General features: G+C 46.1%; 1 protein-coding gene across 2 annotated transcripts; it reads right to left on the bottom strand.

The window, feature by feature from the left end:
* Positions 1–3,180: 3,180 nt before the first annotated feature.
* On the bottom strand, positions 3,181–14,949 carry tmtopsb (teleost multiple tissue opsin b). Of its 2 annotated transcripts, none has more exons than XM_057012934.1 (4): positions 14,188–14,949; positions 10,923–11,251; positions 6,921–7,298; positions 3,181–4,276 (listed from the first exon to the last, which is right to left on the bottom strand). In XM_057012934.1, the coding sequence occupies exons 1-4, from the start codon at positions 14,558–14,560 to the stop codon at positions 3,992–3,994; spliced, it is 1,365 nt and encodes a 454-aa protein (XP_056868914.1). In that variant the 5' UTR covers positions 14,561–14,949; the 3' UTR covers positions 3,181–3,991. The 2 variants fall into 2 exon arrangements, with proteins under 2 accessions (XP_056868914.1, XP_056868915.1); XM_057012935.1 differs by having other exon boundaries at positions 7,065–7,298; positions 14,188–14,932.
* Positions 14,950–15,990: the final 1,041 nt, after the last annotated feature.

Here is a 15,990-nt window from a genome sequence, read left to right as displayed (position 1 = left end):
GTGTTTGAGAGACAACTAGGTGACCGGAACCCCATTAACATCGCTGGAGAGACATTAAAATGTGTCTCATGGGGAAAGTGGAGTACTTTCGACAAATCCAGATGCATGAAGCTTGTGGCACCACAACAGTTGCTGAATGTGCTTCAGTAAAGGTCTGAATACTAAAATCAATGAAATATTTTATTTTCTCGTTCGAAATTATTTTAAAAAGATTTTGAATTACTGTTCTAACCTCATCATTCGAGGGAATTTAGAGGACACTGATGATGATTAGAACTTGATAAATGTAGGAAAAAGTAAAAACCTTCTGACTTTAGTGAATCTACAAAAGAGCAAAGACAGGCAGAGACAAAAGATTGCTGCAAAGACTAATACCCCACTTTCCATGGCCACTTCAGTCACAATCAGCCCCTCACAGGAGTTGCAATGAAACATCTGAAAAGATTAAACCAAATCTAAAGCAATCTTGAATTTCTGCTCAGACATCTCAGTCAAACGTGCAACTGATGAACTTCATCAAAGTGATGGAACCGAAAAACTTATTGGAAAAGGCTGATGTGATGACATTGGAGTAAAAGCATCGCACAACAAGCGTGCAATGTGTTAGTATCCCCACCTGTGGAAGGTCAACTCAAGCATAGGTTACATGAGGTAATGAGAGAGAGGGGAAAAAGGAAAGCCTTCCATGATTCACTGCCCTTTCTACTGTTGCATGCAGGGAGGACATGCATTAGCTAGGTGTTAGGGTGTTTGGCATTTTGAGAGACTCACAAAGGAGGGAATGCGAACACTGTTGGGTCTAATGAGGCATCCAGTGGATGAACCTTTGAGCCCAGATGCTGCCAACCATGGTATCTTTTTAAAATCCAAAACCTACATTTGATGTGCATGGATGCAGGTGGGAAAATAAATCACTGGCAAAATATTTACTGTACAAAGGTAAATGAATAGGTTGTGTTGCTTATCTAGTAATAATTGACTGACAGTTCAGTGGACTGAAAGCCTGCAAAGCCTGTGTGTGTTGCATGGTTACACTGGCAGCAATGTTTGTCATCTACTTAAATAAACGCCCTCATTGAAGTGTCAAAGGTCATCTTGTATTCAATGGGTGCATAGTCGCTAACGTGATCTATACTTTCTTTGCAATACACCACATTCATCACTTTCTTTACACACTTTTATTCTTCATAATCGTTGCTACCTGTGAGAGTTTGTACAGATCAATTTTCTGTCCTTCAAAACACAAACCATAATTTAATTGTAGGTTCTTCTCAGTCCACGGAGCAGCTTATGGATTTTCAATTGGCAGCGAACAATTGTGATCCCAGGCGGTGGTAACGATTTTACGTGACTAATGTTACCTTGTCAAAAATGACGCTACTAGCTGCAATCATGCCTTTGCATGCTAGGTACCCACTTTATGGTGTTGAGGCATTGTTTAACATGTGCGATAGCAAAACTAGCAAACAGATTTGTTTGTTTTCAAAAATGCAGTGATTTAGTGGTGACTCACTTTTTTCCAATATTGCTCCCATTAAGAGTAACTTAACTGGATAGATGACAGGAGGATTAGTCTGGCGAGGATAGGGACCCTGCAAATTAGCTCATTCATCTTTTCTGAATAACCTACACATGTTGTGTAATTGCCATGATAAACCTAATACCTCAACAAGGGCTTTATCTCCTTTAGTAACAATAAATACCAACTGAGCGGCTGTGTCCTTGTTTAATGTGCAGCTGAATCTAAAATGTGTTAAAAATTGGTCAATTCTGTATTTATAAACATAAACACTCATAAAATATTCCAAAAAATAGAGCTCTTGTTAACAAGGAGCAATGTTCTTCGCAATCAGTCCGAGCCACCTTCCATGGTGCATTAGGCCTTTCCAGTAAATGGATCTACTGCTGGATGTGTTGAGGTGGTGGTAAATCCATCTTTACTGCCCTTGATTACATGATCATTGTCTGTGTAAAATAACACCATTGCCAGTTCACTGCTCACTGTTTATAGCTGCATCCTTGAAGGAGGGACTCATGCACACATTTAAACACACACACACAACTTCAAGGACATTAATTTAGTGAAAGACTGTTGAGAAAAGAAGATCTGGCCTACTTGCCTATCCATCCATTACACAATTCATGTTTATGCTAATGTTTTGAGGAACACTCCGTATTGTTTTGTCTGGTTTACTATGACAAATGTTGCACAAGTTCGGTTCCCTGGCTGGTTAAAAATAGAAAGAAGCTTAGCAGGCAAAGAACATGTAGATCTCCACTCATAACTGTAAGTACAGAGACATAAATGGAATGAAGGTTTTCCTGAACCTGTCATGCAACAATACTCATTATATTGTAATGCAAGCTTAACAGCTTAATACTTTAAATGATAACATGCCTTATTTGTTAGCTGCAGAGTATGTGACTGACATGCAATGTTGACATTTGTTGTACTGCTGTGTTGGTCTTTAAATAGAGAAATTATCTGGAAATGACAGAAAGTAAAGTACATGAGGTCCCATTACGATTTCGGACTTTGCTGGAGTTACAGCATTTGACGAAAATGCATCAGCAGTGTTTGCTTAAGTTTTTCATTTGCCTTTCCAACATCTGCCTTAGGCTATTATCAAATTATGAAACTTGTTAACATCTGCCACAGCTGTAGTGTCTAACAGCTAACGGACTCTGCTGCATCGTGTTCAGTCTTAGGGCAACTAACATCTGTTGTAATTTGCAAGCAACCGTTTGGGTTTTTTTGCTGTTTTGTAGGCCACCAATTGGAGAGGATCCCATTCACGATTTAAAAAATCACGCTGCTTCTACAGCGGGAAGAAAACCTATATGTAAAATCCTTCAGTGGCCATATTGACATTCGCATCCATATGTAGGTGTACATACCTGTTTCAGGTCCCCGTTCATTAATAATTCATAGTTGTCAGTTGTCATTTTCCGACATGCCAATTGCAGTTTGTTTCTCATTGGGATGAATACTGTAATTTAGAAACCTAATCTGCTTCCCTGCCTTTTAATAATGCCTGCTTTAATAATTCATGCTTTAATCAACGCATTTGAATATTGCTAAGAGGGAAAGGAGTGGGGTGGGGGGGTGCTCCAATTTCTGCCAGATGACACAGACGCATATTTTAAGTTAATTACATACAAAGGATTGAGACTGACAAATCAGTTTGCGACATGATTTAATTTGTTTTACGTAAGAAATGGAAATACAATTAGGAGACAACACAAAATCACTCACCAAAGTAAAAGCTGCGTCTTGAGAAACATCACGTCCACACAGCGGAATCTCTAAATGACACTTAAACTGTGACAATGCCCCTTTACTGGTTTCCATTACAGCCAAGTCTGTACCACAAAGTCTTAATAAAGACATGACAAAATCCTCCTCCGTTCTAAATTGCATAAAGCTGTTCAATGAATCTTTAATACTCTGTATCAACTCCTGAAATATCAGGCATGGAAATGAGGTCAGGAAAAAAAAGGCTTATTCCCCTTTTTCAGATGAATAATCATCACAAAATAGAGTAATCCTGCTAACAGTAGCTACACACTTGAACTTACAAAATACTGCATTGCCCTGCATACACCTCTGATTAAAATAATAAAAAAGGATCTTTACCAAATACCCACAAAAAATTCTTTACGGAAAAAGAGAAGCCAGACTCAATTCTCTGATTAAAGACTGCTGTTGCATAAGTCGCATAACGAGGCATTCACATCCTATTTATGCGTTTGCAAAGGTTAACCACGAAGCTCTGCGTTGAGCTTAACTGTGAAGGCTGAGTTTCCGGTGGGTCGGATGGTGGTGCCTTCTCCCAATCCCAGTTTGCCGGCTTCCCGGAGCAACGATGATTAAAACTTCCCAGCTTGTGTTTCAGCCTCCCACCGAGAGCTTGTTCCTAAAACCACGAGGAGGATTTGTTTCCTAATTTGAGACCCACGCCACGCTCCTTCTCTATCCTGTAAACATTTCTTACTCCCTGTAGTGCGCCACCAGGATCAGTTTGGGTTTGGAGCGGTTGGCGGCGGGGCTCTTGGCAGCAGCAGCCCCGCCGTTGGATGGCGTGCTGTGGCTGCCTTTGAGCGAGGACTCATGGATGGAGTTTGGTGTGGGGCGGGCGGAGGACGGCGCCAGGGCTGACCCCTTCTGCTGCTGGTCTTGGCGGAGGGCACGGAGCGAAATCCGGGTAAATGTCCTAACGGTGGAGTCTCTCTTGGGGGTGGAGCAGTTTAGGAATGCCCTGAAACACCTGTAGAACTACACACAAAGGTTTAGGTCGTAACAGTGCACTCGGTCAAAAACCTTTTAATATATTAATTCCTGTGAACTAGTAAGATATTTGTATAAACACTGGCATAGACCCCCCCCCCAGGAGTGCTAGAATAGTGCACAGGGAGTACTAGAAGATGGCAGTATTAACGGGGGAAGTAGCAGAAGTGTGGCATGACAGACAAACGTATCTTTTACAGTAGCAGCAGCGCTCATATCCGTCTTCCCTCCTGTGTTGGGACTCCAGCTGGCAGCGTGCCCCCCCTGGATAAACGTAGTGTACTTAGTATACTCTTTGATCACACACGTATACTTTAAGTCTACTACATTTCTCCAGGGTGCGACAGATCAGGCAGGAATGCTGCGTGACACCGTTTGCGGCGCTTTCTTCCAGAGATACCGCAGCGCCCGGTTGACAATTCATCATAATAACAGCCAATTAATTTTTCTGCTACCCCCGAGGAAATGACGCAGCTTTGAAATCCAGCACGCCGTTTTAAATCTTCTGGTGCCCGAAATCCACCCCCACCCCCTGTTAATCTAGTGTGGGGCTGTGCTGCATTAGCAAATCCACAGCGAAACCAAAGAGGATCGACGTGTGAAGGAGAAGGAAAGAGGAAAGGAGGTAGAGGAGGTCGAGTTGACCTCACCAGGGATTATGAGTAAAAAGATTCATATCTTCAGGCTCCGGAGTGGCCCGATCCTCACCTGTCTTTGTGGCTTTAAGGAAAACAGACACTGATAATGTGATGAAGAGGGGGCTGTACCTCCGGGAGATTACATAATAAAGGCCAGATAGATAGATTAGGAGCTACAGTTAGCACTTTCACATGACCTTTCCTGCAAGCGAACCATAAGAGGAGCGTCTGGGTGGAGGTAATTGTCAGTTTCTGTTAACAAATGAAGTCACATTGTGCAATAAAGGATTATTAGAGATGGAATTAAAGCAGAGAGAGTAAATAAAAACTAGAATTCAATAAAAAAGTTCCCATTAGAGTTTAGGCGGATTGGAGAAAGGTCAAAAACGGATTACTAAAGGTCCTTCCCAGCTTTGGGGGTCCCACAGTGTGATCTTAGGGGGATTACGAGGCGATTAAGAGGAGAGAAGGTGCAGCACAACATGCTCTGGTTGTTTTTCCTGTGGATTACCGCGTGGCTCTGCAGCTCCAGACCTTTGAACGTAAAAGAGAGGAAGGCATCAATTCGCTCGGCTTCACTGAGGTCGCGGGACTGCAGCGTTTCTGCCGACCTCCATTCTGACGACAACTTCGGTTCCTTGATTCAACTGCAAACTTCAGGACTCCGTGATCCTACCAGAACTATACATTTCTACTATACATTTGGACCAGGCAGAAATGCGGGATAGGCACAAGGCTGAAGTTTTAGCACCTGTTGCAGAGCGTAAGCCCACCTGGAATCTCCTCTCTCAGACGTGAAGAGCCACAATGGAGACAATTTCCCCCAAGCCTCTTTCAGAACCTTCATTTTCTCCCAGTGCAGGAGGGAGGCGTTCCTGTCTGACCTCTGATGTCAAACACAGCTTTCTTTTCTTTCCCTTTCTTGTCCTCATTTCGCGTCTGCGGCACGAATCTGAGCAGCGCTTTAAGTCTTCAACTCGCCTCAACACAGTGCTGACATCATTATGGGCTGGGAGGAACTGAAGACTGAAAGCGCCACGCAGCTGGACCTCCTCCACAATCATCTGCGACCCCCCCAGAGTTCAATTACGGCCCAATCACGGCGGGCGCGCGAGGAGTCAGCCGTCTAATGCGGGAGATGTGACAACGGGTTGGAGATAAAACGAGGCGGAGGCAGATAAAAGAGCACAGGTGCGTGATGGGAAAAGGTCACGGCCGCGCTGACACCAACATCACATGCAAATCGAAAATCAAAGCTTCCCTTAAACCTGTCAGATTAAAAAGAACCTTCTTCCTAAACTCTCCCATCGTCGCCTTTCGCTTCTTTCACCTTTACGCCGCTTTCATCTCCATATGATCCCATTAATCTAACTTTATCATTCATACTCACTTTCGCCCTTTTCTTCCGCTGCTTCTTCCCACCTAAATGATCTGCGTTCTTTTCTATCCACCTTTCTGTTCCCCCTTTTCTTTCTCTGTGCCACCCTCTTCCAGCATTCCATCGCTGGCTTCATTCTGTCGCGCGCAAACATGCAGAGAAGAGCTTTCACTGTTTAATCCCAAATTTGTTCTATTTCAGGGGAAATTAAGCAAATCGTTGGTTGTGAAACGCTCAGGATGAGACATCTGGCGTCTTTGCTCCTTTTCAAACTCGCTCTTCCAAATCTGCTGATAGAAAACTTTATTGACAGAATGTTTCCTAGCGTTAAAGTTTGGATGACGGTAGCTGGATTATTAATAGCTGCGTCGGGGGGAGTGTCTGTTCCACGTGAGAGTGCAAATGAGAACCAGGCTCTGGGTGAGAAGCTCAGCCCTGAGCGTCCAATTAACAGCCCAGGGCGTTTGATGAGGAGGAGCTGAGGGAAAGAAAGTTAAAACCACATCTCAAATATTGTGTGATTATTTGGTGTTCTGGTAGTGGCAGAGATGCCGGAACACCTTCAGAGCACTGCCAACGTACCGTTGAGCAAGGCACCAACCCCACAAATACTCACATAGGGCCCTGCGAAGAGCTGCCGAGTCATCCAGGGGTGGACGAGGCCTTCGCCCACATGTGCACCCTCCCATAAAGCGGTGCAGAAAACGTAAAAAAAGACTTCACAGACAAACAAACGTAAATGACGCAACACCTGTCTCACCTGTTTGTTCATGAATATGTAAATAAAAGGGTTGATAACGGTGGAGAACTTGGCCAGAAGAGACGGTGTGATGGTCGCCTCTGGGGTCAGAAGGTTAGGGGGGCCGAAGGTGGCCAGCAGGGCCGTCACGCCGTACGGCAGCCAGCAGATGAGGTAGCACACCACCATCGCAACCACCATCACCAGCACGCGGTGCTCTCTGCGGCGGGTCACCGTTGAGCTCACCCTGCGGACCTGGAGAAGAAGGAGCAAGTCTTATATTTAACTTCTACACTTATCAATGATTTCTTTAGGTTCCACAAAAGAAGCATGCTAGCACTCACCGAGGGGACCCGCATCATTGTTTACCGTTTTTGAACACCGTTTTGATGGCTGTAAGCCTCAAAAAAGTTTATTAAAAAGGTCCTCAAGGTGGCATGGACTGTCGTCATGTGACCGTTTCCATGACAGCTGTTTCTAAAATAGGCCACAATCCTTAAATGCATCCTTTAAAGACCGATGGAAATCAAAACCACAACTTTGAGCAAATCTATAGCGAGGACACCTCCGCTTCTCCTCGCTCCAGACGTCAGCAGAATTCCATTCATGGAAAACTGTCTAATAGTCCCTAAATTCTGTCACTTTCCTGTCTTCCCCCAGCACCCGCCCCCTTCTTCCATGCTTTTCCTTGCGAAAGAGGAGTTTTCCTCTTTCACTCAGGGCATCTCAGGCATCAAAACAGACTGTGTTGTGGAGCGAAGAGAAAAATGGATTACACACATCTGGGGACCAGAGTGCCGACTCTGAAGTCTGCAACAGCAAAAACAGTCAGCCAGGCCAGGCATAATCCATCCATCACAGACAAACAAGCGACAAAACCTGATTAATTTAGCTTCATTTAGATCTGAAGTTTTCATACTGCATCTGCAACTCTGCAAAATGAAGCTTATGGGAGAAAGTCTGCAAAAACGTCCAGGTGATTGAGCGGCACACCTGAGAAGAGATGTGCTGTCAGAACATCCCGACAATTAGGAGAAGCCAAACACGGAATGTGTCATTTATCAATTTAATTGCTTCTCTTCCTGCAGGGAAACACGTTTTATTTAATTTCACCCATTAAGATAGGTAGATAACCCTCGTGACCTGACTACCAATCACATTTCTCTTTACTTTTGCCTCATTTTTTCTCCTGAAAATTCAGGTCCATAAACGCGTGAAAATGTAAAGATAAAATAGGCGTCCTGCTGCTCTACACTGTTAACCCGAGCCAGTGTTGCCAGTGTAGACACACAAAAGAGATTTCATCGTTTTCTGGGAATGAGCGCGTGTGTGTATGTGTGTGTGGGGTTGTGTGCGCCCTGCGGGGGATTATGTTCCTTTAACACAACCTTACAGTCATCTCAAAGACAACAGATGCACAGATAAAACCCTGAAACACACAACGCAACTCTCCAGACCACAGAGGAAACGTCACCCTCCCCAATGCTGATCTCATCTGCTGTGACCACTAATTCACGCAAAACTAACTGAAACTAATTAGGATTCTTATCACCTTATTGACTTCACTTATCTGTGCAACTGTTATTTTCACTCTACGCAAAGAGGAAGGTTGGGTTGCGCAGGTGCTCTCAATTTGGCACCTGTAGCCGCGAGCTAGCCAAACGCTTCGCTAAACTAAAACTAATATGTGAGACGAAGACAGACACATGTCTGCCTCAAGGCTCCAAAACAACTCTGGAAATAATCACAAACAGCTTCCCTAAACGTCCTTCGTTCTCGTTAGAGAGGCAGAGCCTCTGGTAACTCGGCGCTCCTTCTCTCGTTGCCGTTGCCAGGGGTAAACTCTGCGCGTTGCTGGTTGTTTTTAATGTTCTCATCAGGCCGGGCTGCAGCTCTCCCCCATGCTGAACAGAAAACAACCTTCCAGACCAATCAGGCCTGCCTGGTGTTATCTCAGCCTGACAGTCTTGGAATGTTCTACCCTTTTTAAGCGCTTCACCATTCTGACGGACCAACTCCTGATGGCAAGCTTCGAGTTTGGCTGCTGTGCAGCTCTGTTTATCAGCTGTGAAATGTACGCCGCCATGCTAAATGAGGTGCACGGCACCTGAAGGCTGAGGTCTTCTTCAGCCTCTCTGTGATGGAACCACGACAATCATCTCTTTTGCAGATAGAATTAATATCTACAGAACATCTTATATCAGCTCTTAGCTTAACAATCAGGACGCTTTATACACATGTCAGTTATTATTTAATCTTATCTTTGTTGTCCAAAAACACAATTATGGTCTGGTTTATTTGTAGCCTGTAAATCACACAGGAGGTAGCCTGATAACGTCGCAACAAAGGTGACATGTGCTGCAACATGAGGGCCCTCTGAGGATTTCCCTGAAGTACGAAATGCACCCACCTGAACGAACGCCGCACTTGTCCTTGCAACCTCGAGAACGCGCGCATGCCTTCCCACCTACACATTTCCATTCCATTTCATTTCATGAAACCCGTGGCTACACATCAAGCTAAATGCATGCGATGCTACTTGTAAAAAATCTTTCACTTTTCGGAGCACGTGTGTGTCGTTGTTGTGACAAATTTAGCTCTGAAAAGCACAACCAGGTCTTACAGGTGAACCAAAAAATAAATATTTGGCCGATCCCTTTATTTAGTCCTGCTTCTCCTCCTTCACCCAGACGGATCTATACTGTTGAACATCATCGTTATCAGCTTTTCGATCTTGCACTGGTGGAAAACAGGATGCTGAGACCTCTCACTCCATCTAGACCGCTTTAGTTTAATTATTTATAATTAAGTGTCATCCAAAGAGAGACACAGTTTCTCTCTGTTGGGGAACAAGAAATCATCGTGTTGGTGAGTTATTTCTTTGTCACTGTGGGACATTTCAGCTCTGCAGTGATGGAAGTCATTCCAAATTAGCACTCCTCACCGAGTCCGACATGAATTTTGAGCTTCATAATTGATTTTCTTCTCGTGAGACGTCTCACAGCAGGTGAACGCAACACACATTTTCTCCCTTAATGCAGGAAAAAAAAAACCTGCTAAATGTTGGCATCTCTGAGGGTTTCAGCCTCGTGCTAGCATAGCTCAAATCTGCAGGTCCAGCTGTTGCAGCACCGCTAAAGATCTCAGGGACAGTGTTGAACGCTGTGGCAAAGAGGGCGAAATGGTCGATAACTGTTACATAAGAGTGTTTATGATGCCTCATCATCCCGTTAAGAGAAGAAAACAACTACAAAAGAACAGCGAAGAGCGGCAGCACCAGCTCAGAGCACGTGTACCTCATTTCAACCGTTTACAGGCTGAAGACACCCACCGAAGCAATTACAATCTGTCCGGAGAATTGGATTTTTTTCCCCCCTTTCTACCCGACTTTCATGGCAGTCCATTTAGTTTAGTTGGGAAACCAACAAGAACAAGAGGTCAGCACCCACCAGAAGGCTTCGTAAACAACGCTGGGTTCCTGCTTCCATCACGATCCTGGACACGCCATTTAAAGTCCAGTTTCATCAGTGTTTTGAGTCTGACTCACTGGCACAAACCAGTCGCTTCCAAGAATTCCCTGCACAGTGCTGGGATGTTTTCCAGACATCGTACTGTATTCCCGCCTGTACTTAGAGTGAATCTGAAAGACTCAAACCCGGCGTCATTCGGACCCTGAAGCGACCACGAATGGGACCATCCCACTTGTTAAGGTCTTACCAGCAACTGCGTGTTTTCCGAAGAGATGCCCCCATTCTCCATTTCGTTATGTCCAGCATTTTTTTCCCTCACTATGCAGCCGTGGCAACGGGTTCAAAAGGAAAGGCCAGCATCCCGGGCCCGGCGTTCAGGCCCGGCTGAGCCGCTGGTGGCACAACTCACCTGTCTGATGGTGTGCAGCAGTTTGCCGTAGGAGTAGAGGATGACGAAGAACGGCAGCAGCAGGCAGAACGTGAACAGGCAGACGATGTAGGAGATGTTGTTGGGCGTCTGGGTCCTCCAGTCCACCGAGCAGGTGGTGCCGGGGCCCTCTGGGCCATACCTGCTCCAGCCCAGTAGCGGCGGCACGGTCCAGGCCAGCGAGTAGAACCAGGAGAAGCAGATCCCTCCCAGCACTGGCCGGTAGTCTCTGTTGCTGGCTATGGTGGACGACACCATGGTGCAGTAACGCTCGTAGGACAGGACGGCGAGGGAAATCAGGGAGACGATGCCTGCGGTTGCCAAGGGAGCCACAGTAAGACATTGGTGATTTACATCACAGTCAATAATAACAAGCTAAGCTAATTATTGGACAGGGACGCCATGTTGTCGGGGACAAACATGCACAGAAGTATTCAGGTTGTTAAATCAGAGCGAATCCCCTCTGGTCCAGTGGCACTTCACCTTTATCAAACAAGCTTTGATGAGAGACAATCACGGCCACTCGGGGGAGCTAACAGAGGCCTCCCATTAGCCAAGGCAGCAGACCCGCGGCTGGAAGACTCTTAAGATTGACAAAAGCGTTGAAAACATGGATTTAGATCACCAGAGTGTGAGGAGATCACGCCACGTGACATCCTGGCGGCGGAGGATCTTTCACCTCTAAAAGTGTGATGCCAGACACAAACGGGTGGTATCCTCAGGATGGCCTGGTTTTTGGCTGCTAGTCCATCTACCAGGTTTTGGGCTGTGACCTGTCAAGGTCTCACATCCCTGAAGGTTCCACGTGTTCAGTAATGACGGTCGACCCCACATTTGAACCTCTACGGCTCAAAATTCAATACCTTCGACAGGTCTTCCGTCGCTGGAAAACCTGATTGATTCAATTCATTGTTGGGGTTTAGCTGTCGAGCAGGTTTAATGGTTTTCTCATTTTTCTTCACCAAGTTCCAAAGAGACCAGATTTATGGAGACTTGAACGAGTCAATAGCCGAGGCTGAAATCAGCGCCGGAGTTCATTCAATAGCTGCTCCTCTGGCGACCTTTCGGCCCTCCTTCCTGTCACATTATTTTCCTCCGTGTTCCCGTTTGTCCTCCTTTCAATCTGTATTTACTTTCCTCCTTCATCTTTTTCCTCTTTCTTTCCACAACCTTCTGCAAAGGACAATTAATGTCTCTCGCACAAATCTCGACATCTGAAAATCGGGTTAACGCGCGCTAGCTGTGCGTAATCAGGTTAACGTGATTCCGCTGTGGTGCAATGATGGATGCCCGGGGATTAGCCAAACCAGATTCTCACTGCCAGATTTGTCCTTTATCCTGGCAGCAATAATCACATCAGAGAATGCCGGTAATGTTCTGAAGCTCGTCAAATGATGCTCCCGCTGGGCTTAAGTTGTCTGGGCACAATTAGCGCTTCTATGTGATGGCAGGAAGGCACAACAAAAAACACGCAAACGCTCACGTGCTGCGAAGACAGACAGGAGGTGTTAGATGTCCTCCAACCTCGATACCCTCGAAATAAAGGCAAGAACCCGCAATTTCACCTAAGCTAGCATCTCGTCCCCGGGCAGAACCGGTTTCTCGTTCGGTTTAATAACTTGTTTTTCTTCCCTTGAATTATCCAACCTGTTGTTTTACTCACAGATCAGCAGCTTATCAATCATGGAGGAGTTACGTGCACGATTGATGCTGCAATTTTGGGCCCTAAGAACGCCAGAAAGTGACCCCGGAGGCTCGACATGCAGGGTTGGAGGAGTTAGCGGTTGTTGCTTATTTACTTTGACTTCTGACGGGCGCAGCTGAAAAACACGCTGAAAGATTCATCACAGAGTTCTAGGTTACAGACAAATTCCGAGCAACAAATAAATTCTGCATGTCTCATTGCAAGAGGAGACTTTTTGAAACGCGCACCATCAGATCAGTCATGGTTGTCCAGCAATTTTGGCACATTTAAGAGGGGCTTCCACTCCATCTTTGGTCTATCGAACATCCTCAGACTGGATGTCTCAAGGCTCAAAAACTTAACGTCCTCCAGCCGCTGTTAGCGCTCCGTTTCTAGGATTTTTGTTTGGGCTTTTGACCTTTAAAGGACCATAGACAGTCAAACTGCGCACAATTCTGAGGTTACAGCAACGTTATCTGAGGAAGATGCCAGTGAAGGAGGTTTTCATGAGTTTCGCCCTCGGGTATTTAACAATGCTGCTGCATCAAAACCTGCAGACTGGAACATTCCAGGAAAAATGCTAGAAAAAGGGCTTTGAAGAGAAACCTGCTCATTTAGAGAACCACATTTACGAGGAGCTTGGTGCGATAAATGAGGCAAATGTTCGACTGCAACTTCAAACCTGCACTGAGAAAAGCGGGAGCAGAGAGGAGAGATTTAAAAGGAGCAACACTCGAGGCAGAGGGAACAAAGCAGGGATTCCTCCTCCAGATGGTGCGAGACAAATGACAAAGAAGCGTCCATTCACCTCAGCCTTCTTCGCTCCACTGGCCAGAAAATTATTATCCTGGTTTTGGAGCAGAGAGGAGACTTTAATTAAACGGTCAAGGTGATTACAGCGAATCTGACAGCTCACATGCTCAAAACTGCTGTTTGTTAGGACCTCGTGTCATGTGCGCGAGTTCATGTTCCAAACAGGACCTCTGGGAACCCTCAGAGGATCAGCTTCATTACGCAACGCCCTCAGATCTCGCGCTTCCTTCGGGAAGCGAAACCTGACCTTTGACACTTAATGACACCATCGATTTGGAGCTCTTGCTGCTGATTACGCAACTTCGGATGTAAGAAAAGGTTTCTTGGCATCGCACCTGAAGGCAGCTCAACAGCCCAGAAAGTCCCGGAAGGTCTCTCGTCGTGTCTGAGGTGATGACTTATCTCGTTAGATAGAGAAAACTTCCCTGAAGAGATAATTCAGGCTAATTAGGAGAGGATGGGCTTTGTTTTCTTAATACAATAATACATACATAATCAGATGAGCAATTTGTGATCTGAGGGCAAAAAAGGGGGTATAAACGATAAACTGGAATATAATAAGGTTTTCCGTCACTTTTAACCTGATAAAATATCAGTTTTTATGAACGGGAGTGACATCGCGTCATATTTCCGAATTTTAAATCAGCCTCTGGGATCACTAGATCTGACCTTCAAAGCAAAGGAAACCCACTCCAGCCCTCCCAGTAACTTCTATCAAACTCCGTGGAAGTGAAAAAAGCAGCCGCTCACCTAAACAGGCGTTGACGAAGCCGTACCAAACGCACCCGGCGCGTCCGATCAGCCACCGCCCCTGCGTGCTGGCCGCGAAGCTGAACGGGGTTCCCAGCACGCTGACCAGCAGGTCACTGGCCGAGATGCTGACCAGCATGAGGTTCATGGGCGTGCGCAGCGCCCGGTACCGACAAAACAGCGCCAGCACCAGGAAGTTGCTGAGGAACCCAACGGTGCCGATGAAGCCCAGACACACCGCCACCACCAGGTGTCCCCTCTGGCTCAGGGTCGGCGTGGCGAGCGAGCCGGACGCCTGCGCGTACGCGTCGTTCGCGGCTGTGCCTTCGCCGGGACAGTGCGCGCAACTCAGGCTCACGTTGCAAACGATCATAACGGGCTGGATGGAGAGGAGGAGGGCTGCGCTGGCCGTCGGGTCTCGGTCCTGCACATTCTACCCATCTGGAGAGGTGAGGGGCGGCGTGGAAGCGCACGCACTGTTGCTCCGTGCGTGTAGAGGCTGCTGGCGGAGAGCTGAGAATGTGGTCAGTCAGAGAGAGTTGGCCTGACACCGGGTGCGGGGGGGCTCCTGTGATGGAGAACCTCTCCTCGGCTGTGCGCTCCGCGCCCGGAGAGGTGCGCTCCTTTTGTCGCCGTCTGCGCCTTTTAATAACGCGCTGCATGGGGGAGAGGAACGCTCCACGGGCGGTGCTGGGCACGCGTGCGCGCACAAGGGCGCGTGTGTGCGCTTAATCTAAAACTTCTCTGCGGGAGTGAATACACCTGGACTTAAAAATAAGCCTTCACTAATGCGCGCCAGTCATTAAGATCTGTGACCAACGCAATCACCACTTTGGGTGTTTCAGACGCGCCAGCATCGGAAATGGGTTCAATAAAGCAGCTAAAATGTTTCCTGCAGTAAAGTTCACAGCGCAGCCTGTAAAGAGAAGCCCTGTCAGGAGTTTCATCATCATAGTCCGATTCTTGATCAAGCTATAATCGATTAATAGTAAAGTTCACAGCGCAGCCTGTAAAGAGAAGCCCTGTCAGGAGTTTCATCATCATAGTCCGATTCTTGATCAAGCTATAATCGATTAATAGTAAAGTTCACAGCGCAGCCTGTAAAGAGAAGCCCTGTCAGGAGTTTTATCATCATAGTCCGATTCTTGATCAAGCTATAATCGATTAATAGTAAAGTTCACAGCGCAGCCTGTAAAGAGAAGCCCTGTCAGGAGTTTCATCATCATAGTCCGATTCTTGATCAACCTATAATCGATTAATAGTAAAGTTCACAGCGCAGCCTGTAAAGAGAAACCCTGTCAGGAGTTTTATCATCATAGTCCGATTCTTGATCCAGCTTTAATCGATTATTTCAAGCAATTTAATTACTGATTACCATGAATATGTCACGCTGTTTAAGTCAAAGTGAGAGTTCTTGGAAACACACGCACAACTTGCCTTATTTCATCATTTTTTTTCCTTTCACTGCTGTGATTTGAAGACAATACCAGCTGATGGGAAGTAAAGCATCGGATGACTTCAGCTGGCGTCCTCAGCATGGAGCCTGGGAGGTTTTTGTCAGAATTAATGAAAGAATGAAGGACGAGACAGAAGGACAGACTCCACACGCCAAACACTGTCGCGTGAAAGTGATGACTGGGCTGAATTCCCTGAATAAGCGAGGCCGCGGCTGCAACAAAAAGCTGGAGTCATTATGAGCAAACACGCAGCTGCTGTTTTTCTAAAATATGCAGCTTTTGTTCCAGAAGGGAAAAAAGAATTTCGTTGAAATGCAGTGAAGTGTAGGTGAACGTAAAGCCGATA

The sequence above is a fragment of the Takifugu flavidus genome, chromosome 17, assembly GCF_003711565.1.
Source record: "Takifugu flavidus isolate HTHZ2018 chromosome 17, ASM371156v2, whole genome shotgun sequence".
Lineage (NCBI taxonomy): Eukaryota > Metazoa > Chordata > Actinopteri > Tetraodontiformes > Tetraodontidae > Takifugu > Takifugu flavidus.
This window is presented reverse-complemented; position numbering and strand designations above follow the sequence as displayed.

Coding starts and splice junctions, on each gene's coding strand:
- tmtopsb (XM_057012934.1), bottom strand. CDS start 14,560: ATGATCGTTTGCAACGTGAGCCTGAGTTGCGCGCACTGTCCCGGCGAA. Junction 11,252..14,187: donor CTTCGTCAACGCCTGTTTAG/GTGAGCGGCTGC, acceptor TGGCAACCGCAG/GCATCGTCTCCCTGATTTCC. Junction 4,277..6,920: donor AGCTCTTCGCAGGGCCCTAT/GTGAGTATTTGT, acceptor CTTTGTGTGTAG/TTCTACAGGTGTTTCAGGGC.